At 27.7% G+C, this 27,723-nt stretch overlaps 2 protein-coding genes across 14 annotated transcripts in view; one reads left to right on the top strand and one right to left on the bottom strand.

Moving 5' to 3' along the window:
* Nucleotides 1-27,723, bottom strand: part of LOC107437395 (uncharacterized) — a 548,903-nt gene that overhangs the window by 4,370 nt on the left and 516,810 nt on the right. The window contains exon 1 of one of the 3 annotated variants that reach the window (XM_043042375.2): nt 740-865. The exons of the other annotated variants lie outside the window; for them this stretch is intronic. The gene's annotated coding sequence lies outside the window, so the exon portion shown is untranslated. Of the gene's footprint in view, nt 1-739; nt 866-27,723 lie in introns of those variants that run through there. 3 annotated transcript variants of the gene reach the window in all.
* LOC107437386 (far upstream element-binding protein 1) lies at nt 816-27,345 on the top strand. Of its 11 annotated transcripts, none has more exons than XR_011636868.1 (20): nt 893-1,110; nt 1,913-1,985; nt 3,909-3,953; nt 4,059-4,095; nt 4,177-4,247; nt 5,291-5,420; nt 6,944-7,112; nt 9,827-9,925; nt 10,065-10,112; nt 10,187-10,264; nt 11,363-11,563; nt 18,478-18,628; nt 18,736-18,905; nt 18,988-19,052; nt 21,234-21,331; nt 21,425-21,592; nt 22,742-22,911; nt 23,176-23,547; nt 26,119-26,225; nt 26,837-27,345. XR_011636868.1 is itself a non-coding variant. In XM_043042374.2 (19 exons), exons 1-18 carry the CDS (start codon nt 1,030-1,032, stop codon nt 23,542-23,544), a joined length of 2,223 nt encoding a protein of 740 aa, XP_042898308.1. In that variant the 5' UTR covers nt 816-1,029; the 3' UTR covers nt 23,545-23,547; nt 26,837-27,345. The 11 variants fall into 11 exon arrangements, 4 of the variants coding, with proteins under 4 accessions (XP_042898308.1, XP_042898306.1, XP_071037583.1 ...); XR_011636867.1 differs by having other exon boundaries at nt 26,119-26,235; XR_011636870.1 differs by having other exon boundaries at nt 930-1,110; nt 23,179-23,547.

Raw genomic sequence — 27,723 nt, 5'->3', positions numbered from 1 at the left:
AGTTTAATACTAAAAATCAATATTTATAACACAAGAGTATAGACAGTATATTAGGAAATCAAATTGTTCGTTAAAAGCAACAACTGTCAAACTAACAAAGAACATTTTAAATCAGATGCAATATAGCGTCTGATTTAAAATGCTCTTGGTTATATATGTAACATAGCGTCATATTTGTAATATAGCGTCATAAAAACAAGTTAATTTAAAAGTCACATAAAATAATGATTCTTATCAGTTGCTAACACAATATACAATTTTTTAAATACTCCGCGAATGGGAGATAAGTACGTAATCATCTCCCCATCGCATAATAACTAATAAAAAATAATTTTAAAAGACTAGAGATAATTAAAAAGCATTAAAATATAATTTGTATATAAATATAGAAAAATATGTTCAAATTTAAACTTTACATTAAGAAAAACAAGCTTTGGTGATAACATCTAAAACGAATAACACTTCAGTATTTTTAATAACAGATAAGCAATTTCAAAAGACAAAACACTATTAAATTTAAAATGATTGATATAAATATGCATTTCAATTTCTAAACAATTAAAATTTCATATCTATCTATTAACCTTGATTAAAGGTGAAAGTAATAACTGAATGCATTGATTTGTATAAACCAAAATGAACTAATACAAAACGTTTTAATTCTTAGAAATATTGATATTTTGCAAAAATACAACGAAACTAAACACTTGACAGTAAAATATTATTCAAATAAACTTACTATTAAAATTTGATGCTTAACGCATCACAATAGATGTAAGTAAATCTAAACAAAATGACATAATGAAAACAAAACCACAACTTTGGTTGCCAAAACTGATATTTGCCAACAAAAAATCAAAATTTTTATTTTATTTTAAAGATTCAGACTGGCACAAGCAGCCCAATGTAAGAAGAATAAGAATTGTTGACCGCAACCGTAATTGCAACCTTAGCGGCTTTTCTTTCCCATGCTGTAATCCGTAATAATCAATTTAATTGTCGCCATTTGCAATATTAAAATTATTCAAAATGAGTGATTTTAATTCAGTTTCTTCTCAAAATTATGATACCAATTCAGCTTTTGCTGATGCAGTTCAGCGAGCACGTCAGGTAAGACAATTTCTTAGTTTGTCTGATCGAATGAAGATAATACACAAATCTTAATTTGCATCTTTGCTTGGTGATCTCATAATGTTCTTAAGAAAATAGTCACTAAAACAATATTCTTGGATGCTTTAAATCAAGAATAGCAGTTTAGTGACATTACAACTGACTCTTAAAATTTTTAAATCTAAGTTGCGATTCATGATGAACTATGACCTTGATATTAATTAGCATGTTAAATATCGCTAGATTATCGGCGAGAGATTTTTAAAACGTAAGCTCGGATGTCACTTTTGCTTGCTAAAAAAAAAAAAAAACTTTTGTGAACAGTCATTAATGGCCATATATTATTAATAGTTACTGTTTTTCTAAAAGTTCATGAGTAATATATTTTTAATTGCACGTTAAAAGCCAAGATTTTGCGGAAGCTTGAAAGGTTCAGGAATATTCTTATATTTCAAAATAAGGAAAACATCAACATCAGTGAGTCGTTAATATTAAGTTAAAATATTATTTGTTGATTGCATTGCTATGCCAACACAATTTGATTTGACTTTGCTCTTGAACTACTAGCATTGTTTTAACTCACTAATGTTGTAAGCGTTATGGATAATTAGGCTGATACCAATTAGAATTGGTTAGACCCAGTTGAAATGGGAAGTGCTGAAAACTGCCTAATTACCCATTTATTGATAAATCTAAGTTTAAATTTTCATTCTTGTTTTTACACTGTTATTTGTGTTAAAAATTAACAGTGTAGTAAAATGAACTAATGTAATAACAATATTTATTATTTATTGCTGTTCAGATTGCTGCCAAAATACATTCAGGAGTAGAAACAACTGGCACAAAACGTGCCCTTGATGATGTGCAAGCTACAAGTAAGAACACTTTTATTTTAATTTATAAAAATTTAATCTTTTATTTGATTGTAAATTTTTTTTTAAAAAATTACTAATCTATTTCTGAAGATATTTACCTTTATCTTATACGTGACATGAGATGATTGTGCTCCGGAAAAACCGGGTTTCCGGATTCTCTGCCAACCATTATTTGGAAATTTCCGAAATCTAAGGTCCAGAAGTTTCAAGAAATCACTGATCACATTTATGTATAAAAATTCTTGTATATTTTATTTAAAAATATTAGAACTAGAATTTATACAGGGTATCCGCGCACCTGGAAAGTCATGAATTTCGGTATTGAACAAANATGCACTTAACAAAATGCACTACAAAAAAATGCACTAAAATGCACTACAAAACTCGTAAAAGTGTATCACCATCTAAGAGAGAAATGTAGACACTTTGAATCTGTTGTATGATAATAATAATAAAGGAAAAAATTGGACTTTTTTTTAAAAGTTAACTCTTAACATCTGCTGACAATTTTTAACTATTTGGAGAAAGTTTATCACAATTAAAAAACAGTTAAAAATTAAAATATTACTTTTAAGATTTTTTAAATATTATTTTTAAGATTTCATTTGAATACAATTTATTTTGTTTCTTTTAATCATGTTTAAAAATATTGAAAGCAAACAAAAAAAATTTCTATTAAGTGATACATTAAACAACAATAAACAAATTTAAAGTTTTATTTTCTGATTTTAAAAAAATAAGCCATAACTTTTTATATATGCTTTTTTTATAATTTTAAGATTAATTTGTCTTTTGAAATTATAAAGTTAAAATGTATCTAAAAATGCATATATTTATCTAAATATTTGAAAAAAGGGGCAAATAACTGATACTCTTTATAATTATTCGTAATTTTAATTTCACTTTCTGTTAATCGTATTATAAAAACATGGAAGACCATTAAATATTTATTCCAGTTTAATTTTATTACAGGTAAAAGTCAGATGAAATTTTAGTGTTTACTTATACAACTCTATTTAATAAATAAAAATATTTTCACAGTAAAATTTATGAACACTAAATGAAAAAACCCAATCTTCCCCGGGTTTTTTCAAATAAAACCCAATTTTCCCCGGGTTTTTTCAATAAAACCCAGGTGGGTTGGGTTTTTTCAAAAATCCCCGGGTTTTTTCAAACCCTGAGTTGAAGCAAACCAAGCAAATTTTTTTATTCGATATTGAACAGAGAAATCAGGAGTATTTCTTTCCTTTCTGATGAACAAGAAAAGTATCCTTAGAATATAATTCAGCAGAAAATTTTTTTTTTTGCTTTTGTATTTTTTTTCAGCTATTTTATTGTTTCCACTCTTTCCTTACTCTGTTTTTTTAAGTTTAAAAGCTATAAATACAAAGATGAAGAGTATAATAGTTTTGGTTATACTTATTTCAAATAATGTTATTATAAATGCTTTTAATTTATTGTTGGAGAAAATATGAACTTCGTTAAGTCATGAAAAATTCTTGGAATTAGTCATGGAAAATCATGAAAGTAAATTTATATAAAATTAATATTTTAAATTATGATGAATATAATTTGGGGATATTTCAGTATTATTTAAAATCTGCCAAATAGATTTTAAGCTTGAAATTGTTTTTTTAAAAAAAAGCATGTAAATGTGGTGGCTACCAGCTATACCTTTCAAGTAGGACCCTTTCTTTTTCTCTAGGTAGTTTTTTTTCTGCTCAACGGAATAAACGATTATTTAAAAAAAATTCTGTTGTGAAATTTATTCTCAGAATTTTCTTCTATCTGTTTAAGAGTATCATTGTAAATAATTGATAATGTTTTTAGCTCAGTTTTTATATTTTTCTTGAATGGAAGTTTATTTTTTATGAAGAAATATTGTTTATTTTTAAAATGTATAATTTTGTTTTCCTTTTTCAGTTGGGTTACCAGACACAAAGAAATTAGCAATTTCAGATGAAAAAGGTAAATGTTTATTATTTTTTTATATTAGCAATTTATAGTGTTAGTAATATTGTATTAATGTTTTTTTTTAATGTAAATATCTATATATATATGCATCTCTTTTAGGAATTGTGCAACAGTTGGCTTCTATACAGGCTCAAAGGTACACTATCTTTATAATCAAACAGTTTATTACTTTTTTAATTTGTTATATGTAGTATCCATTTTTCTTTTCTTATTTTAGATCTGTTGGAGGTATAGCAAATGCAATAACTGTAGAAGAATGGAAAGTTCCTGATAAAATGGTTGGCTTAAGTAAGTTGTTTTTATCATCTGTTCATAATGTGTTTGCAATTTTTACTCGGTTACTATTTGCCTTTTGATTCTTAGATTTTTTTTATACCGAAGTGTATGAACTATAAAAATATTGCACTAGTGTTTTTTATGGTGCATTATTGTAAAAAAAAAAAACAAAGTTTCCTATTTAATAGTTATGGCTATAATATGTGATGCAATTTTTTTAAAAAAAAACACAAGCTTGTCTTTTTCTCCTCCCCCCTCCAGATGTACGACCTAAGCTTGTTTTGCTTTCACAACTTAAATGATGGACATTTTTTTAAAAAAATTCAAAATAAAATATTCATTTTAATTTTTACATAGTAAATACAGTTAAATTGTCAAGTTCAGCTGGAATTTTTTTTTTAATGGCAGAAAAATGTTGAAAAATGAAACTATTGATATTTTATTTAAAAATCAACATTTAAAGCCCTTAATTTAACCAGTCTAAAAACAAATTTTTAAAAAAAAATTCTGTCAATCTTTGGTTTTGGACTGGTTCCGTTGAAAATTATTTTTCGTTAACCTTTAGAAATAGTGTAAATAATACCAAATTATTAAAACTTTAAAACTAATTCGAAGTTGTGAAAAAACCAAAATTTTTTTTGACTATATATTCAGTCATAAGCACATGACTACAAGAATTTAATTTCTCCATTAATTTTGCTTTCAAAAAATTGTTTAAAAAAAAACGGATAAATTATTGAACCTTTCAAAACTGATTCAAAATTTGAACAAAGTGTGACAAATTACTCAACAGTAAAAATGTGGGAAAAGATCGTGAATGATATTGTGATTGAAATGATATTTCTAGTCTGCACGTGGTCTGTTTATATGTCTGCATGTATATATTTTTTTAATTGAGTTGAGTAAACCCTGATGCTATTTGCTGACAAAAAGAGACCAATACATTGAACCAAAGGTCAAACCAAAATTACATACTATTCCTTTGCAACGATTGGTAGTCCAGAAGATCAGTAATAATCAGCCTTGTATATATATTTTCTTTTCATTCATTTTAGTTATTGGACGTGGTGGAGAACAGATAACTAGACTGCAAGCTGATTCTGGCTGTAAAGTTCAAATGGCTGCTGATAGTGGAGGTTTACCAGAGAGAATCTGCACACTTACTGGTAGTCGGCAATCCATTGAGTAAGAATTTTATTGTTTGTTATTTTTCCTTACATGTTGAAAAATTTAAATCCAGCTTTATTATCAAGAATTTATACTACATAGTAAAAGGTAGCAAAACCTTTTTTCCCTATTCACATGGTTATCTTGTATGTTGGCTCCATAAATTAATCATAGTTGTTAAAGTGTTATTAAATCTTCATGAGTTGTAATATAAGAATATATCTTTATATGGACTTTTTATACTTTAATTCATGTATAAGAATTTCACTTCAATGGTATCAAAATATATTCTATAAGTCCTTTTAGGCGCTGATTATATGGTAAAATAATTAGGAATGAGCTTCTGTATGAAATGCATATTCAAAGTTATATTTTCTAATTGTATATGCTGTACGACCGTTTAGAGGTACCTTCGCAAATTCAACTTTAGGAAAATCTGTTGTTTCACAAAATACTTTTATCTTAAAATTTTAATTTTGTATCCTTAAGAAACGATAAATCTATATTTTTACTATGTTTTTGTGTTATAATTTTTAATTTTTCACATTATGTCTAAATTTTCACAAACTAGCTACCTCTCAGAAAACCTAGACAGACCCCTGATATTTTCTTGTGTAGTAATATTTTTAGAAATAGCTTATTGATGGACATGCTTCATTAATGTAATATGCTTGTTTTTTTTTTTAAACAAGTTGGTTTAGTATTATATTCATTAAGTTTCAATTTTCACTAGTAATTAATTTTATTTATTAAGATAAATTGTCACATTTTAACTTGCATCAAATGATAAGTTGTAGATGGTTTAACTCTGATTTGCAAGAACTGATAATAAAAGTATACATACAGTTTGTTGTGCTTGTTCGCTTACTTGTGCTGGTTTATTGCAGAGTTGTAATTTTTTCTAGTAGTCCACCAATCAGTTATGTGGTATTTGTCATAACCTTGGTGCCATTTAGCCAAGGTAATACACATGTCAGATTTCTTTTATTTACTTTCGCTATTAATTCTTGCTGAACCGAGTATCGAGATATTTTAACGTTTTTGCTTAGAAATTGAATTCAGCTAACTTAAGACAAAAGACATTCATAATTTAGAGAAGGCATTAAAGTTCTAAGTAACATTTGATTTCTCAATAGATCTTGAACTTGTAATTTTTTTATTAAGCTTGTTATAATTGCAATTATTGTATTTTTAATGTTAGAACTTAAAAATAATGAAAAAATTCTTGTTCAGTATTTCTTGGCATGCAATTTCTTAATTTTGCTGTATTTCTATATAGCTTAGCTGTAAAATTTACAGAATTTAAAGGCTTTCATTGCTTACGGTAGCCAAATAACATATTTTTTTTAGTTCTTAAAATCATTTCTTGTCGTAAGATAATCAGTTTAAAATTTGATATGCAGTATGGACTCCTAAGAAAAAAGTTATGCTTTTCCATAGCCTTGTTCTCTCCAAACATTTGTTGTTTATGTAAATCAAACTTAGATTATTTTATGCATGAATTGTAAAAAAATGTATAAGATAAAAATGTTTTATTTTAGGAAGGCTAAAGAATTGATGACAGCTATTATTAATCGAGGAGGACCACCTTTACCAGTATTAGATACAAATCATGTTCCTGATGGGCATTCTATTGTAGAAATGATGATTCCAGGGCCAAAAGTTGGCCTAGTAATTGGAAAAGGTGGGGAAACTATTAGAAATCTTCAGGTAAGTAATCGAACTAAAAATTGCTTGAAATGACTCATTAATAATTTTACATTAGTTTCTTGGTGGCTATCCTATGTGTCAAAGCATCCGGGGAATAGCAATCCTATGTATAATATTCTAGCTTTAAAATTTTTATAATTGCATAGATATTGTGATATTTAACAGTGCTAGAAACTCTCATAACATGTACAGTTTCTGTAAAAAAACAAAACAAAAAAAAACCCCTAAAGTTATCTATCTGAAGTCCGTACCTTTAGTGCTAACAATTACGTTGCATTCTGATGAAGGCTTAATCAGCTTAAAAATTTTAATTTAATTGTAAAAATCATATGTTTTTTCATGTTGAAAAGAATATTGATAAATCTATTGCTAAACTATGATAATTTTTTATTAATGTATAAAATCTGGTAAAATTAAACTTTATAAATTATGTTCTGGTACTGGCTATTAAAATTTTTTGAATCAGATCTTGTAATTATTTTCTAATTTTTTAATAATGTATATTTCATATTGAAGTCAAGTAATTTTTTTTCTTTCTAATCTTTTCCAAAATGATAAGTTAAAAATTTTGATTTAATTAAATGAATTAGATTGATTGAATTAGCGTTTTTGTTAGGCTACTGTTAACAAAACGCACAGTGCAGGATAACGTAAAATTGTTGTTAAAAAATGTAAGTTTATATTTCAAAAATTGAGACTTATGAGATGAACCACTAGGAAAAGAAAAGTAATCTTTTTTTTGTTTTTTGCTTTTAGATAGAATTTTTAACAATTTCCCTCTCAGTACTTATTGCATTTGCAAATTTGCTTTATAGTATACATTCAAGAGTTTTTATGCCTTTAAATTTTTCATCAGTTATGGGTATATTCTCCAATAATTTTGCTCATCTTCATCGTTTTCATCAACTATCATAGAGAGCAGGCAATAAATCAGATGTTGAAGGAAATATAATGGAATGCGTGTTGTAGTCGATATATTCATGATTAACTTATAAAGATCTCCAAAAATGCATTAACATTAGATACTGAGAAGCAAAAAATCCCAAAAAGCTTTCACAGACAAAAGGATAGAAATGTCAGAAAAGCTGCAAACAGTTAATAAGCAAGTATTTTTTTTATTAAAAAAGGAAATTTCAGAAAAATTTAGAACTTTAAAGTAAAAATTATTTTGACTTTTTAAAAAATCGTATAAAATAGGATTTTTGTCACGGGTAATGTAAAATCCGGTATAATTTGACATCCGCATATGTAATTTTCATGGACCAGCAGAAAACGATATAGGAAGGAAAATAACTTACAATACAGACAATGTAAAACCGGGGTTCCAATATCTTTGAATTGTCTTGAGATAATTAATTTTTGATATAAGTTTTTTTTTTCCTTTAAAGGACACGGTGCGTAGTGTTTTTAAAAAGTGCTTAAAGGTGCTTAGTTTCGATTTTTGGTTTTTAAAAAGCCCTTCTTTTCATTGGGTGTTTTTAAAAAGTGCTTAATTTTCCAATAATTTTACATGTTACAAAATTCTTATCTGTCCGCTAGGGCTGGACGATATAGAAATTTCTTAAATCGATATAATCAACCCTTTTATATCACGATATTAGGTTATATCGATTTAACAATCTAAACGACAAAACTAAGAAATAAATCCACAGTACCCCTTCCTTTATTCAAATGTATTGTTGTTTTTTTCTTAACTCACTTACAGTCAACTCCTAGTTCACAGAAATTTTGACAAAGTTGTTCTGATTATGAATAATTTTTTGCAGATATTCAAAAGCTTATTTAAATACTACAATTTACTAATTTTACTCTGTAACNGCAAAAAATCCCAAAAAGCTTTCACAGACAAAAGGATAGAAATGTCAGAAAAGCTGCAAACAGTTAATAAGCAAGTATTTTTTTTATTAAAAAAGGAAAATTGAGAAAAATTTAGAACTTTAAAAGTAAAAATTATTTTGACTTTTTAAAAAATCGTATAAAATAGGATTTTTGGTCATGGGTAATATAAAATCCGGTATAATTTGACATCCGTATATGTAATTTTCATGGACCAGCAGAAAACGATATAGGAAGAAAAATAACTTACAATACAGACAATGTAAAACCGGGGTTCCAATATCTTTGAATTGTGTTGAGATAATTAATTTTTGATATAAGTTTTTTTTTCCCTTTAAAGGACACGGTGCGAAGTGTTTTTAAAAAGTGCTTAAATGTGCTTAGTTTCGATTTTTGGTTTTTAAAAAGCCCTTTTTTTCATTGGGTGTTTTTAAAAAGTGCTTAATTTTCCAATAATTTTACATGTTACAAAATTCTTATCTGTCCGCATGTGCATATTCAGAGTTGGGATCTGTGAGATTATTGCACTCTCATATGCAACTCTGCTGCATTTTGTAATTCTCAATTTGAGGCTTCATTTTCCTCCCTCTGATATCAAATTGAAAAATCTCTTAATCATTTTATAATGGCTAAGATAAACAAGAAAAGAGTTCTTTGTCAGAGACTAGTTATTTTATCATGATCATGTAAAGTCTGAAAATTATTTTGCATTTAGTTAAAATATTTAGAGTGCTTAAAAATAATCTTTGAGTGCTTGAAATGTGCTTATTTTTTGTCGAAAGATTTGGTTACGAACCCTGAAGAAAATAATTTTAATCTGTTTTTATGGATATGTTATAAAATATTTCTCTTACAAAATGTGCATTCATTTATTGTAGGAAAGAGCAGCAGTTAAAATGGTGCTTATTCAAGATGGTCCTCAGCAGACTTCTCAAGAGAAACCTTTAAGAATCACCGGAGAACCAGATAAATGTGAAGTAAGTAATTAAACTATTTTTGCATATTTCAAGTAATTAAAATATTTTGGCATATTTCAATCTAAGAATGTGTACTATGAAAAAAAAAGTCACCTACTTAATGCGTTATTAAATCTTAATATTATATTTTACTTTTTAGTATGCCAAACAGTTAGTAATGGATCTTATCACGGAAAAAGAATTAGAAGTAAGTTTCGAGAACAGTGATTAAGATCTTTAACAACTTGTAGGTTAAACATTGAGCATAATTTTTATTTCTAGACTCTACAAAGAGGTTTTGAGGGAACTAATGAATATGGTAGTTCTGCAGGTGGTCAAAGATCAGGCAACACACATGAAGTAAGTAATTCTTGCCAAATTTTGATTTTCCATTTTTTATTAAAATACTTAAAACAGTTTTATTATTGAAAAGATTTGTAAAAGATGCTCTTCGAGAATCATTTCATGAATTAAGATTTTGTTAGAAATTGAACAAAATGACAAATTGTTATTCGAGTATATTGTTGGATAAGTGGAGAAATAAGATTTTAAATTATATTCTTTAGAGTTTAAGAATAGTATAAAGTAAACAATAGTTGTTTTTCAAGATAAATTCAATATCCTATTTAATTTGATCTGGTTGATTTAATTTTTTTTTCTTTTTTAGTTTTATTGTCATGTTAATTTCAAAAATTTGGTCTCATATTTTAAATTCTAAGTTGAGAATATCCTAATAATTGCTGTGGTTACTAATTTAAAGATATTGTTTAATAAAAGTATAATAATCTGCTACAAGATGTGGATGCATCCCTAAACAATTAACGCTTGGGCCTGTGCTATACTTTGCCACCTCTTCAAATGCGATAAAATTGTAAATTTGTCAAATGATTTTTTTCCATTGGAAAGAAAATATATGCTATAACTATATCCTCAAAATTATTTTGTCGAAGCTAAGCAGTATTTTTTTATTCAATTACAGTAATTTGTGATGATAACCTATTAGAATTGAGTCAAAATAATATCAGACTCAAATAAACTAACGTAAAATTGTTTTCTATGGGGGGGGAGAATAATCATAAAACGTAGTTACGATTTGCATTTGGCGAAGAGTTTCGAAAATTGGCAAACACTTTTGATATTTAGCTAATTTACTGGCTAATAGTTTGAAATTCTTGGCGCAAGCCTTGTATATTGAAAGAAAGAAAGAAAAATTTTAAACTTGAGAGGGCAGTTTTATGTTATCCATATTTGCCTCCTGTTCTGATTAAAAAATTCTTTCATATTTGTTTAGATTTTTTCCCCTTGATTTTTTCTTATTTTTTTAATCAAATTGGCATCTATGCAAACATACAATTAAAAGCTCTATTTTGTCCCGTTACAGCTTCAGCAATACAACTTATTGATACTTTCAGGCATTATCACATTTTACATGTATTAATGTATTTTTTTAATGTTTAGATCATGGTTCCAAAACAAGCTGTTGGTGTTGTTATTGGTAAAGGTGGTGATATGATTAAAAAGATACAACAAGACTCTGGTGCGAGAGTTCAGTTCCTAAATGTGAAAGAGGAAGGTCCTGAAGATAAAGTCTGTGTGGTCACTGGTACTCCTGAACAGATCCAGGCTGCAAGCTCATTTATCAGTGACCTCATCCAAAGTGTACTGGTGAATATTTATTTTAACTAGCTGCATGCATGTATGGAAAATACTGCCTAAGCACGGTTCATATGTCCTTAAATTTTGACATGAGGTTGCCTCATAATCCCATTTACTTTTTTATCTATATATATTTATTTTAGTTTCAGAAATATAAAACTCCATAGCTTTTAAACTATTAAGTTACTTTAGGGTGATTCCATCATTTCGGAGCATTATTATATTTGCCAACTTAAAAAGATATAACATACTTAGAGAAAATCAAGCAGTTCTAATAATTTACATTAAAATTATTCTTAATTTTATTTACACTTTAATTTTTAATAAATTTCATTAGCTAATTTATTATTATTTTTTTAAATTAGGTATTGTGTGTAACAGATATAACGACAAATATAACAGTTTCTATCAACAGTTAAAAGTTAATCACATGCCTGCAGTTCAGTTGAAAAGGAGTTAAAATCAATAAATACTGGTTAATTCCTTACTTTTAAAATATGCTTAGTGGTGGTTCTGCTAGGCTTTGAAAACTGTGTCCTTAAGCACCAAGAACTTTCAAATTTAAAACTTAAAGCAAGTTCCAACTTAAAATATGAATTCTCTATCTATTTATCAATTTTCACTTAATTTGTAAATTACACATCACAATTTTGTTCTTATTTGCAAGTCACATATATAATTGATTCATGCATACACGACATCACGATTCCTATTCACACGGCTTAAAGATTGCTCAACGCATTTGTATTTGCGCAGTTTAAGCACTCAATATTATAATTTGTAGTTACGTTTTTTTTTTTAAATTTTTTAAATTCATCACATTACACTTTTACACCATTTTAATTAAAACATCAGTTTTCATATTCTCGTGTTTGAAAAGTTATTGCTATTTATATTCTTACAATTTAAAAATGACATCTCTTCTAAATTCAGATTAGAATTTGTGCTGCTTCTTAAAATTTGTAGACAAACAGGTTAAGAAATCACCTCTTTCGTGGATAACTGTTGATATCTATCTTCCAAATGTATATGTATTTATAATATTTAACAAATATTTTATTTTTTTAATTTGCTCTGTATAGCGTAAATTGTTTAATTGAAATTTAGTAAATGGGAATATAGGCAATGAATTATGCATGATATTACTTAATCACAATTTGCTGTATCAAAATTTTCCAAATGTTATTTTCCATGCATGTTTTAAGTTTAATTTTGTTTTCTCTTATGACAGTTATACCTAGTGTTTTATATTTCGCATGGCTGTGGATGGCATTCTGTTTTGGAGATTATTTTTTTATTATCGAAATAATCACCAGCCATAATGCTACTGATTGGCATTTATACTTGCATCAAATTTAATCCTAATAAAATTTGAAATTTTACCTACGTGCATTGTATATAATCAGATTGTAAGCCCTTTAAGTTAAAATTTATTTTCACACATATTTTTCGTCTTGTTTGATAATTAGCTTATAAATTTCAATATTTATGCTTAATGTTCTTTTTCTTTTACATTTTTATCATGTAATTTTTTTTTGATGTTTTTATTCTTTAAAAAAAATTCATTTAGGATTATATTTTGTTTTCATAAACTGGTATATATTTGCATTGAAATGAATTTTAAAAAATATACTGTCACAAGAGTAACAAAAATGTAACTTTTTATGCAGTGTTTGTGATTGTCTTTATGTGTTAAATATTTTATTTTTTTATTGCTTTAAAATCACAAATCAAAATTAATTTTTTTTGTGTGTTATTGATTAAGTCTTTAAAATTATCAGTTTGGCTAATTCAAGCTTTCTGAAATTTGTGTTACTTTCTCATTTATGTTGGGTTGTAATAGATTAAATGTAAGTTTTAGTAAACTATATTTATCTAGCTAACTCTAGTAGTTGTACACAATACTCCAGGTGTACAAAGCTATTTCTAGAAGCTAATTTTAGAATTTTATAGTGTTATAAACAGGTTTAAATATTAGAATGTGAGAGAGAGGCGTTAATGTCATCTAAATATTTTTCTTAGCTGTCAACAGTTCAGCTCTGCTAAATTTTAACCACAATATTTATCCTTTTTTTTTAAATCTTAGTATTGAAAAACTTTTCCAGAATATAAATATTCTGAAAGTGCATGCACAGCACCTAAACTTGATATACATTTATATTATACCAAAATAGTTTAACCACTTAAATGCACAAACAGTATTTTTTTAACTTAGCAGCTTTAGTTTTTTAAAATCAGTAATCACTTTCTAAATGTAATGATAAAACTATTTATAAGTATTGCAAATTGTCAAGAAAATTTCTATTGTGTTTATTTTTAAAATCTGACTGTCTGCTCCATCCAAGTTTTACATCATTCCACCACATATCAATTGTAGAATGCTGATCGTGGTTTATTAAACTAGGTCTATATAGATGTATAAATACATCTGCTGATACTTGGAGCTTGTTCTTACTCCCAACTTCCCAGCAGTTGTGTAACTCAGTCTGGAGGGAATTTAAGAAACAATGGTATTTTAAAAGTTGGGAGAATGATTACCGGGTGTAATTTTCTAGTCATCCAAGTTAAATTTTTCGATGATAATTTAGATTAATGACTGTTTATTTTAAGCCCTAATTATTTTGTTCATAAATAATTGTGCCATCTGTTATTTAAGAACATTTTCTACTAATAAGGATAAATTAATTTTTAGAAGTTCCAACTATCTCAATTTATCAATAAGTTTCCTGGTCAAAATTATGGTCTTACGGTTGAGTTATAAGAAATACAATTTTCGAATATTTGTTAAGCTGCGATAATTTTTTTCTACTACCGTAACAATTTTAAAAACTGTGATTAAAAGAAAAACAATTCGATTATAATAAGAGAACAAACAAATAAATCTCATCTTTCTCCCTCCCAACAAAATATTCTGAAGTGCTGTGTGTAAGTTACTTTTGGTTCAAATGGAAGATGATAAAAGAAAGCAGTAAGGCTAGTTCTAATTCTTACCAAAAGCTAGAGCATTGATTCCAAGTGATCAATTTAATTTTATCAATGAAATATAAAATTTCAGTGCTGTATAATTTTTAACTTAGTACCTTTTAAGTAAGTGTTACTTTTTTTTATTAAATAGTAAATTTGTGAATGAATTTTATTAATATAATGCGTTTAAAGAATTAAGTAGCATATATACCTAAAAAAGTTGCCTTAATTTGAATTTTGAAAATGCTAACCTTATATGTTTCTGTGTTATTGTACTTCTGATTACTTATAGCTAGTTTGGAAAGTTGACACCTCTAAATTTGTTTTTGATTATTCAAAATTATGAATTTAAATTATATAATTTTTAAAAACAAATCCAATATAAATTATTGTAATTTAAATTTTTTGTTAGACTTTGTAATAGAAAGAATGACACAAAGCTTTAATATTTTATATTGTTCTGCCTAACTAATTAACTTAGTGTATCACAACTATGGGTTTATGACACTCAAAAAATATTTGGAATTATTTGCAAAATCAAAACATTAAGAAATTGGAAAAGGTGTATGATAGAAGAAAATATTAATTTCTTCAATGAGAGAGCTTAAGTTTTGCATTAATTGGCAAGTTCTATTGCTAAGAAACATTGACAGAGACTCTAGTTGTAGATTTTCTGAAGTAAACATGCAATTTCGCCTTTGACCAACAATTTAGAGTCTGAACTTTTCATTCTGAACAAACCTATGTTCCAGCATTAAAAAAAATTTTATGGTGTTTTTAAATTCTGATCCCTAGTGATTTGAAATAAAACTTGCAAAAAAAAAAAAAAAATGCTAGCATAAAATTATGTGTCTAAGAAAACCTCCTTATTATAAAAAACATAATGAATCCCTAAAGTTTTCTTTCATGCACATACATTCCCTCTATTTGCTGCCCCGATTACCAAAGTAAAGTTATACGTTTTTCAGATTAAACATTGTTTAAAATTCCTTTGATATTTATCAATCTTGTCATAGCAACTATTTTCAAGTGTTCGATGTTGCATTAAAATATAGAACAGTAGTTATGGAGACAAGATATCCTGTCATGGTTGTTTTTTTCTTTTATTCTTTTTTTTCTAATCAAGTGAGTGGATATAGCCCTATTGTTGACAGATTGCCAAAGCTTCATAAAAGTTACCAACTCCATTTAAATTAAACGAAATTTGAAATTAATTGCTACTTTATGCTGGCAAATTGTTGTTACTTTGGCTTTCAAAATTGACTGAGATTAAAACTCAATAGCAATATAAATAAAATCAATCTCTATAAAGAATTTTTTTTTGTATGTATGTAATTTACCATAACACACGATCAGAACCCTCCAAGACAACATCTAGCTATTGCTTCATTGATCTAGTATTAACAAACTTTCTATTGATATTTGATTTAATAAACATCAGGTGAAATAAATTTTATTGCAGTGTATTTGACTAAAACATTTACACATTTGCAGCTATAATCTAGTAAATTTAAGCCCAATTGCAAGTTTAATCAAAATATTGAATTGATAAACCATTAACTCAATTTTTTTTATTTAAAAGGAATGATAAATAATAATGCTTTGTTATTATATATATTTTTGTTTTGATATGAATTAAACATAGTTAATTATTCAAATTATGAATTATCAAAAGGATCAATAGCTCTTAATTTTCATTAATACGTTTTTCTCCTATGTTTGTGTCAATTTACAACAAGCTATTGTTTGATCACATTAGGTCATTTCCTAGGAATATGCTCAGTTTTGAAATTTTTCAATAATAAATGTAATATGATTTTTTTTTTTTTTTTTTTTTGCTTTTGAGAACATCAAAGCTGATCTTGTGAAATTTCTTAAAAGAATGCTATGTAATTAATGTTTATTTTTTTATAAATAAAATGATTTTAATTCTGTGCTGACTAACAATAATGAAGTACCTATTTTGTGAAAATTTAGACATAATTTGTGAAATTTAAAAATTATATTAAAAAAATAACAGAAAAATATGGTAAAATACGAAAATACTTTCAAAAAGATTTAAATATTTTTTAAAATATGTTAAAAGTATTTTGCGAAACTACCGTTTTTCTTAAAATTGAATTTGTGAAACTGCCACTTAACGGCAGTAAATTTAGCCCTAGAAAGACCCCTGTAAGAGCACTTTTTCAGTTAAATAAAAACCACAGTAAAAGCACTAAGATAAATAAATTTATCAGTACAGCTGATGTTACCAAATTACTGGTTTATATTTGAACCTTGTGTTATTGAATTCATGCAATTAGATTCTGTTCAATCCAATTACTACTGTAACGACGATTCTGATATTTGACTGTATGAAAACGGCAAGAGTAATGTTTAAATTTTAGCTGACCTCACTTTACTTGCCAGCCTACCGAAAATCTAACAATAATCTGTCATTTACTAATAGTAACCTATTGGAAAACATTTAAAGTAAAATGGTAGGTAAATATTTAAAGTAAAGTAATAACATTTAAAATAAAGTAAATTGCAATTATCAACCATGATATTCTGGCATTTGAATGATTGATAGTCAAGTGATATTGTTTTGCCTCTTACTGAGACATCCTAATTAAACTTAACAGCAGGGTTGGCAGGTTTTTGACATGTGACAGTTTTTGACAGTTTAAACCATGGTTTAAACCGTCACGTCCAAAACCTCACTGTCAAAAATGTCGAAAATGTCAAAAACCNTTAAAGTAAAGTAAATTGCAATTATCAACCATGATATTCTGGCATTTGAATGATTAATAGTCAAGTGATATTGTTTTGCCTCTAACTGAGACATCCTAATTAAACTTAACAGAAAATTATGAATGATTTTTGTCCCCATAATATTGTTATTTATATTAGACAAGATATTTTAGTTGTTAATTGTTTTGAGTTGCTTCTCATTGTTTATTTTTATATACTCACAAAATCAATTTAATAAAGTCTCCAATGATCTGACAGTTATGAGTGCGTAGTGAGAGTGGTGTAGTGTGGTTGTCTCGATTCTGGTTGGTTCTTAAAATGTGGTATTTCTTTACATTGGCAACTGTTCTTTGTTTTTTCCATTCTATTTTGAGTAAGTCAAGCCCATCGGGTATCAATTCTCTTAGGTGCCTCATTCTATATTCTTACACAAAGATTTCAATTCTTCCATGCATCAACCATGTGGAACATGAACAAACTAACTATGCATCAAAATTGCCAGGTGCACAAATAAAATATATCATGGCTATAATAAAATACGTAAATAATAAATCTTGGTTAAGTAAAAGACGTAGACAAGAAAGAAATATATTTCAAAAAATACAATGTGCAATGTAGCGCTGTATTTAATTAACTTCACAATGATTAGCATCCTAATTTGTATGGAGAAACTCTTAGCTCACAAAATTTCGCTTTTAAAGAGCTGTTGTCATAGATCACATGTAATTAATTGTAGTTATGAATCTTGAATTAACCATCATTAAATAGTATCGATCATTTTAATAGATCAAATCACACCTCAAAGCCAGAAATCTGCAAAGACTCATTAGTTTAAATTATCCTCAAAACGTTTTAATAGAATCTAATTTTCCAAGCCGTTACACCGCCAGGAAACTGGGTCGTCATTAGTAGTGAATTTCAGACTTGATAATAGCTTCATAATGTCACTTTAATGTGACGTTTAATAAAAACATACCTCAGAAGGTGAATCCCGTCTACTTATTTATTTTAAAATGTTATTAAGTGTAACTACTGGGAATTTTACTATTTTTTTTTAATTATCTTATTTTATTTATTAAAGTTAAATTGTTTTATTTCTGTTATATATTTACAAATATTGTCTTACAAGTCTTACTGTTCATTCAAATATAATATATGTATATTCAAAGATAATGTGTTCATAAATAAGCAATCATAAGTTAACAAAATTCTTTTTGTAGGTCAGAGATCAACAAAATGTTGGTCGAGGTAGAGGACGTGGAAGAGGTGACGGCAATCCTAATTTTGGTAATAATCCAAGAAATAGACCTGATTTGCCTGAAATTCACTATGCTGTTCCTGCTAACAAGTGTGGTCTAGTCATTGGCAAAGGTACAATTCCTTTAAATCATTGCTTTGTGGTGTGTTTTCTTTAAAATATTAATGTATCAATAATGCAATTTATCAAGTGTCACATGAGTTTGACTTCTTTAAAATAGGTGGTGACACTGTAAAGAATATTAACCAAACATCTGGAGCTTATGTGTCACTTTCTGCATTGCCGCCTCCTAACTCACAAGAAAAAGTATTTGTTATTAAAGGGCAACCTCAACAAATAGAACATGCAAAAGAGCTTATTAATGAAAGAATTGGTGGTGTTGGTAATGTTGTAAGTAGATTAAATATCATTTTGTTTAGTAATGAAATATTTTGTGTTATTTTCCTTTATAACTGTTGCTACTTTTTAATAGATTCAGTCACAGAATCCTCAAAATCAACAGAATTTTGCACCTCAATTTCCTCAACAGCAACAATTGTAAGTTTCTGTTTATATCAGTTTTGTTATTTAATTTTAACTGTGTCTATATGCTAGATTTGTTCTTACTAGTTTTAAGGATGCACTTTGTTGCATTAATTGTTATTTTTAGCTTTTGGTTAGTTTTATATCTTTATTTTCCTTTACATTTAATTGCATTTGAATATTTTCTGACTCTAGTACAGGCATGTGCTTCTTCTGCTAATTCACGGAGTTCTGTGAATCTCAATATTAGTGATTTGCGAATCAGTAATTTGTATTCCAACAAAATCTTACTCTGGGTTACGCTAATAATCTGAAATTTCAGGGTCATTACTTACGCAAAAACTCGTTACTAAGGCATTTATTTCCCAGCACCCTCTTCTTTTTTTTCATAAGTTCTCATTTACTTTGACTTTTTTTCCCAAGAATTTGTGAAATAAAAGGTAACTTCGAATAAACTTCAAGAACACAAGGCAATAAATTCTATAATTTACGCAACAATTAATGAACTACTTGTTTACAAGGAATATGATTTTACGGCATGGAAATTTTGAATCACGCTTTTCAGTAATCTCTTTTCAACATGCGCAATGAAACAGTTGCATAAAAGAAAAGATTCTGTTTTAATTTTTTAAAACGATCCTTAGACAATTACTAAAATTTACATTTTTTCAAAGAATATTACAATACTTTTTTTATTTCAAGTATAAAAAAGCTATTTTTCTCTAATGTGCAGTTTCATCAGGTTTAATGATCATAATTTTTGTTTGTATCATCTTCGAAATATTATTTTTTTTTATAACCAGACTTGGATTAAAAAAAAAAAACTTATTGCAAACATAAATTTGCAAAAAACTGCATATATTGATTAACTCATATAACCCTTTCGTCACCACCTCATTTTGATGAGATTCGTTTGCAAAAAACAGGTTTCTTTTAAAAAAAATTGCTCTTTTTATACGGAACTCTATTGATTCATACTACAAGGATAGGTTAAGTTTTTTTAAAAAAAAAAAAAAAAAAAAAAACTGAAAATAAAAATCAAAAAATTTCATGTGTAGAAGCACTTCAAATAATTGAAAAAATACCTGCAATTTCAGCAAGTAAAATACATGCCGAAAATATTTGTTCTCAGAATGTATTGAAGTTTTTAAAAAAATAATGCAAGATTTTATTTATTTATTTAAATTTTGTGGATATGAATCTCAATGTATAATCTTTAAATCTCATGAATATGAATTTTTAGTGTGTCACTTGAACACTTCAATAATTGTTGCTTTTAAATCATGTGAATATAAAATGCAATATTTCATACAAAATCGGGAAAGTAAGGAACATGATCCTAAATCGCATAAATAGGAATTTCCGATGTGTGATTTTCAAATCACCTGAATGTAAATTTTATCTAGTTTTCATTGATAGGGAAAAGCGTAAAAATTAATCTTTTTTCCCCTTCGTAATAATAATAAAAAATTCCCACATTTTGAAAAAATTTCTGCAAGCAGCTTTTGTATATATTATACGGATCTGCCTATATCATACGTGTCATAAAGGCATTTATTAAAATAATTGAAAAATTATTGCAAGCATTTTATTATTGATAATTAAGATTTATTAGATAATTGAGCCGCTCAGAAGCCAATACGGTTAAGTCCATTTTTTGATATTTTCTGATTTTTGGAAATTTTGATGAAATAAATAATAATCTTCTTAGTTATTAAAGGATTTACTCGTTGGTTACTTTTTTCTAGGTTAGACAGCCCTTTTTTTAATAGCTTCTGAATATATTGTATAATAATTTCAGAAGCCATTGTGAATAAGTCCACTTTTTATCAATATTTTTTTACACAAATTTCTTATCTTTTTCAGCTGCCAAAAGGTATAAGTCCTAAAATTTTTAAGATGCTGTCATTATTTCAATAAGTACTTACGTTTATATTTAGACATCCTGTACATATCTTGTTTTTTTGCAGAGTTTACACCTCGATTTTCTAATTAAATTATTAAACCAAGAATTTTAAAAACTAATGTATCAAAAAACATTAATTTTCTCAATTTTTGTGTTTTGGACTTAACCGCATTGGCTTCTGAGCGACTCAATTATGTGTTCTGCAAATTCTGCTAGCCTAATGATTTAAGCATTCTTTAACTTGTATATTGTTTCTCTACTGCTGTTAATTGAGCGATTTTCAATTTTAGCCAACAAGCACCAGCACCTGCTCAGCCATATGCTCCCCAAGGTTGGGCCAATGCGTATCAGCCTTGGCAAGGACAGACTGCTCCAGCTACAGACCCTAGTATGTTATTATTAATTATTGTTTTGTAGACTTTTTTTTTTTAATGTGATCAATGAAAGGAAAAGTGTTTTAATTTTTAATTGTTCTTTATAGATGCAGCAGCTTGGGCTGCTTATTATAGTCAATATTATGGTCAGCAACAAGCTCATCAAATGCAACCCGGTGGTGCGCAACCTGTTGTTCAACCCGGTGTAGCTCCACAGCCAGGAATGCCTGCTCAGCCTGATCAAAATCAAGCAGCGTCTCAGCAACCACCTGCTGGTAAATTTTCTTTCATTTTGTTAAGTATAATCCTCTGTGATACTATGGTAGAAGTTAGGAAAATTTATCCGCTGGTCCGAAACACCAGTACTTATAACGGGGTCTGTAACCAGAATTCTGTAATTTTGATGGGGCGGGGAATTAAAGATTTCTTTATTTTACCCTCAAGTCTAAAAGTATTGTTACAGTGAGCTATATTCTAGCTAACTTCTTCAACTCTACTGAATTTCACCAGTTTTTCTTAGTTTAATAAAAATTCTCAAAGTTTTTAAAAATTTTCTAAAATTGATTAAGTTTCCTAAAAATTTCCTTATTGAAATATCATTTTTGCTCAGATTATTACTTGCTTGAATATCTAAATAAAAGTTATTAATGCATAATAAAGCAAGCCTAGTTTATAAAAATCAGTTTAAAACTTTTTTGCTCTAAAATTTTGAGTTTATTTTCATTAGGAACTCCCTTGTTTAATTAATCTTTTATCTCTCTTTGATGTATTAAATGCTTTTATTCAGAACTGCCTTTTTTTAGTTAATCTGTTAACTATTGAATTCTTTAACTTTTTGAGCATATATTGAGATAATTAAATTCTATTTCTGTAATAAACTATCTCCAGTTACCTAACAAATAAAATAAGTAAAAAAAAATGGTGTAAATTAGTCTAGTTGTCAATAGTTGTATTTTTTAATGATTTCTTTATTTAGTTCCCCCCCCCTTCTTTTTTGCTCTTTATCTGGAAACAATCAATGCACTATCAAAAACAATGCTCTTTGTCATGAGTGTAAGTATCAATCGTGACTGCATCTTGATACATTATACACATTCCGGATATATTTTTATTTCCGATGCTTTGAGGAAAATTATTCTTTGCCACTCCAAATATAAAGCCGATGATTATAGCATAACATCAATATTTTCCAATGTATCGCCTAGTCCTATTTCTAGATTCTTAATTAAATGTTAATGTTGAAGCTCACAATGAAATATGTTTGAGTTTTGAACAGCATATGATCTGAAGAGAATAATTAAGTGTATATTATAGGATTAGAATAATTAAGTGTATAGAGAATAATTAAGAATAATTACGGTATAATCTGAAGAGAATAATTAAGTGTATTATTGTACCATATAAATTAATTTTATATTTTTCAGCCACTCCTGCTGCTCCAACTGCTGCAGCTCCAGTTGGAAGTGCCGTGGCTGCCCAGCCAGATTATAGTGCTGCTTGGGCTGAGTATTACAGATCATTGGGTATGTACAGAGAAGCTGAGATGATTGAAAATCAAGCAAAAACACAAATGACTACAGTTATGACTCCTCAAGTAAGGTTTAATTTGAAAAAATGTCACTGAATAAATTTTTAAATTTCTATCTTGATATAATTTCTATCTTGAATAAATTTCTATCTTGATTGCAATGGGGTTACGAATTTATTTGAGAAATTCTGATGCCAGACCTATAACTAAACATAATTTGTTCTGGCTTCTAAAAGAAAATGAAAGAAAGAAGGAAAAATTTAAAATCAGGTTTCTGTGTATTTATTATATACTATTTTTTCATTGTTTAAAGACTAATTATTTTTTCAGCAGCCTGGAATGGCGTTTCCTCAAGGTCAGTCGACAACCACAACTCCTGTTCAAGCACCAAATTCTGCTCCTCAAACTGCACCTCAGCCTAATGGTCCTCCTTCTCAACCTCCTCCAGCATCTGGTCCCCCTGCTGCTCCTCCCGTTCAGCAACCAACTGCAGGAGCTCAAGCTCCACCTGCTCCCACTGGAGTCCCTGCTCCTCCTGGACACCCTCAAGGATTCCCTCCTGGTGGACCTCAAGCTCAGTGGCCAACACCTGCTCCATTTGGTCAACCTTTTGGACAACAACAACCTAATGCTTTTGTAGGTTACAATTATCCTGGATATGGGCAACAACCTTTTGCAGCAGCTGCTGCACCACAGTGAAAGGTTAGTTCAGTTTTAATAAAGTTGTTTGTATAACTGATCTGGAAGATTTTAAATGTTTGAAAAAATAAATTTTGTATTTATGAAAATTTTAAATGTCTATAAATTAATAAATAATAGTTTTTGTTAAAATTTTGTGAACTTTATGCTTATTAGTGCTTACATATAAAAAGTTTTTTTATATCATTTTACAAAAAAAAAAATCCAATAATCTGTTTTATTTTCAGATTTATGTTAATTGATTTAAATAAATTTGTTTAGGATAAATTAATGTTTACTTTCAAATAATTGTATATTAAGTATTGATACATCTTTTTAAATAGACATCTTACATTTCATTTACTGCTTTAATTATGTAAGCAGAACATACTTTAAATGACTTCTTAAATGATAGGGATTTCACTGAATTTAATATTGAATCTATATTTTGCATAATCATTTTTATTTCAGGATTTATTTTCCTTTGAATTGGTGTATTTGTTGGATTTTCTTTTGGCCATGCGTTTTGACATTTCTTGCTTAAACTTGCATTCTCGATTTTTCAAATAGCTTGTTATGCATAAAATCATAGAGATAGGGTGCAAGTTACTTACTATGTAGGTTGTCTGATGTATGAAATTTTAATAAGTAAATTCGAGATCTAATCTGTTATCCTAATAATCTTGCACATCTTCATGATGATCATTGAGTCTGTGTTATATTTAGTTCTTAATTGTTCATTTCAAAACTAAAAGATAGTTTATTTCCTTTCATTTCATATTTGGGGAAACATTTTTTTTCCATGTTCTATTAATCACAATATTTCTTCGGCATTAAATAAACATAAATCTATTCTTCCCGGCCCTACTGTAATTCTACTTTGTCTAAGCTCTATTGTGGTGGGGATTTTAAAATGTTGGCAAAAATATGTTGGTTACTGCTCTGTAAAATATTAACAAAAAGTGTAGGGAGTGGTTGGCATCGATATTTTCATTTTAGTAGAGATCAAGACTCTGTTGTTTTGTACTAACCATTATAGGCTAATGTTATTTGATTTAATTTTTTTCATTAAATTAAGTTGAAACCAGAATTAAGGACCATAATTGTGCAATTTTGTATGTAGTATGCAGTTTTTCAATTCCTGTTAGTAGATAGTTATATAACAAGAATTCTGTAGTTTTGGCGTTATCCCCCCCCCCCCAAANAAACTGCTCCAGTTCCGTCTTACTTTCACAAAATTGCTCTAGACATGCTTTATTTATTTTTTTGTATAGTTTTGAATATTATATTTTATTAAATCAATGTATTTGTTTCATTTTTAGCAAGATTAACTGCAAAACAGATACCTCAAAATTATGCAATTTGTTTCTTGAAGCATTACATATATTTACTGATACATAAATAGTTATATTATGACAATCAATAAAAGGGAAAGTTGAAAAATGAGCGGCGTATAAAAAACAGAAGGAAACCCTTAAAATTTATATTTCAGTATAAAATAAGTAAAATGCCTCAATTGAATTTTGAAATTTTTGATATAGCTGCAATTTTTTAATTAGTTCTTACTTATAGAGTCTGTAGATTTATTCGCACTTCTTCTCCTTTTAGAGAGGTTTAAAGTTGTCCCATTTTTTACTGACAATTGTTTGTTTGCTTTTTTTTTCATTGAGTTGGTTTGATATGTATTTTGGAAGACATACATTTTTTGTCATGATTATTCAGTCTTTGCTTCTGATTTTTTGATATATCCTTTTTAAATCCATATTTTGATGAGCTGTTGTTAAGAGTATGGTTTTTATTCCTTTCTGTTTAGAACTTTCGTGTCGTTTCAATTGTTTCTATTCAAAGGTTTGGGTTCCTTATTTTTCTTATCTGAAACAAAGCCTTGTGATGGTATTCAATTTTGTTTTATTTTTTTATGCCAATAATTAATTTACTATAAATGTTTTGTTTTTATTCTTTAATTTTGAGAAACCTAAAAATAATTATGTATTAATATTCTAAAATTTTAATTTTACCTGTATATTAAATGTTAATATATGTTTTTATGTGGGATTTTTTTTTCTAAGTTTTTAAAATGTAGCTTTTCTAAATGTTCATGATTTTTATAAATTTCAAATGTTTTTGTTTTGAACTACCCTGATATTAACCTTATTTGTTATTTGCTGAAAATATTTTATGCTTGTCTTTCCATTTCTATCTTCATTATTATTGGATGTTTTTTTAATTTATTAATTGAATGGATTACATGTTTGTGATAAGGACTATATCTTGCTATGTTTTAGTATTTGCTGCATAAAATGTCATGTTTTATTGGTTGTTGAAGGCTTTTTATATCTTAAGATATTGATTGATTGCCCCATTAATGCTTACTCTATAATGAGATGTATGACTTATTGATGACATTCATTATATGATTGTGATAGTTTTCTCTATTGAAAAATATTTTGCTATGTCTCTTTTTTTGATGAATTGTTATGTTGGTTGATGGGTTTTTACATTCTGTTTCTCTTCCAATGATGCTATGTATTTTATTGGTAGTTGTTCATATCTTTGGTGATTTTAAATTCTGATAAGGCTTCTATTACACTACAGATGGTCAAAAACTCTTGGTGGTTATTCATCTCAAAATTAGAGCCTACCTGCTAGCCATTATTAAATGGCGCTCCAGAACATTCTGGGAGCCTATGATCCTCTGTGAGGTAAGGTGTGGTAAGTAGGCTGGCAGTTAAGTAATGCTCATGGATTACTCATTATGTACTTAATATATGTTTGCCATTTTAAGATTGTTTTTCCCTAATGTTGAAGTATGGGTGAAATTATCCATCATATTTCTTTGTTTTTCCCTAATGTTAAAGTATGGGCGAAATTAACCTTCACATAAGTGAAGAAGGAAGAATGTGTAATTCTTTTCAGTATATATATTTTTTTCTGTTTTAAGATAAAAAATTATTAGATAATTATTACCTTTATGTGCAAATGACAACCTTTTATTTATCATGTGCCTACAAAAATGAAAGAAAAAATTCAATACTTAAAAGTATGCACGTTAAGAAAAAAAATTTCAGATAGTTTTTTCATCCAGCAATCCTATGTCTGATATTACGTATTGAAAATATGACGATAAATTTTGCTTATACTTAAACAGTAGCCTTAAATTAAGTATGACAACAACTCGTGGATAATGGTGATATGTTTAATTTAGTCTTCCAATTAAAGCAATGCTCAATGTAAATGTATCGTTAATTTATATTTCCTTTTCAGCAAAGTTGTTTTCGTATAAAAATATGCAGATTATGTGTTCTCTTTACAGAAAACCTTGCTGATATTATTACATTTTGTCATCTGGTGCTATCTTATGAATGAAGTTTTATCCCATTTGTCTTGTGATCAAAGTGATATTGAAAAAGTAACAGGAATGATATTATTAAATATGTCATGATTGAAAAATGTGTAAAATTTTTCTTTTCTTTTCATGTTCATAGGAATTAGTATGGAAATGGATTTGCATCAATTTCAAACATTCCTAAACAGTTTTTCTTTCTTTTTTGTTTTGTTTTTTTCTCTTGTTTTTCTTATTTGCTTTCTTTAGATCGTTAACTTCAAGAATGTTGTGCACTTTCTAGACCACTGCAGTTTGCTGACCTGTCAAAATGGTATACTTCTATCTAATCTTTCTCTTTTTTACAATTAAAAAAAAATTTGTACATATTACTGCTAAATCGTTTTATCATCATTATCATTTATAAATATCATTGTATAGTGAATTAAGACATTGTGTAGTGAAGATCATGTTAAATAAAATTCATTCCATACTTGTAAGTATTTTGTATGTTATTTGTTATCTTTTCATCACACTTTCAAAGCTATAAATAAAGTGCATTTAAAGAATTTACATCACATTTTTTAATATGAGCATTAATTGAAAATTCTTGAATTGGGCATCCAAGTAACATGGTTCATCTCACCAAGTAAAAGTAATAATTGAAGATATGAACAAAATTCCCATTGCAATTAATTAAGAAAGTTATTCTACCCAGGGCTGATTGTGCTCCGGATTTCCGGAATTTTCGGTAATAGTGATCCGGAGATCGAAGGTCCAGACGTTTAAAAAAATCATTGATCACAGAAGTTTCCGGAAATCAAATTTTCAAAGGTGGAACTTAAAAACACTATTTTATTTGTTTGTAAGGGAGAGCC

This window comes from Parasteatoda tepidariorum, chromosome 5, assembly GCF_043381705.1.
Source record: "Parasteatoda tepidariorum isolate YZ-2023 chromosome 5, CAS_Ptep_4.0, whole genome shotgun sequence".
In the NCBI taxonomy this organism is placed as follows: Eukaryota; Metazoa; Arthropoda; class Arachnida; order Araneae; family Theridiidae; genus Parasteatoda; species Parasteatoda tepidariorum.
Note: the sequence above shows the minus strand (reverse complement) of the source record. Positions and strands in the feature narration are given on the sequence as shown.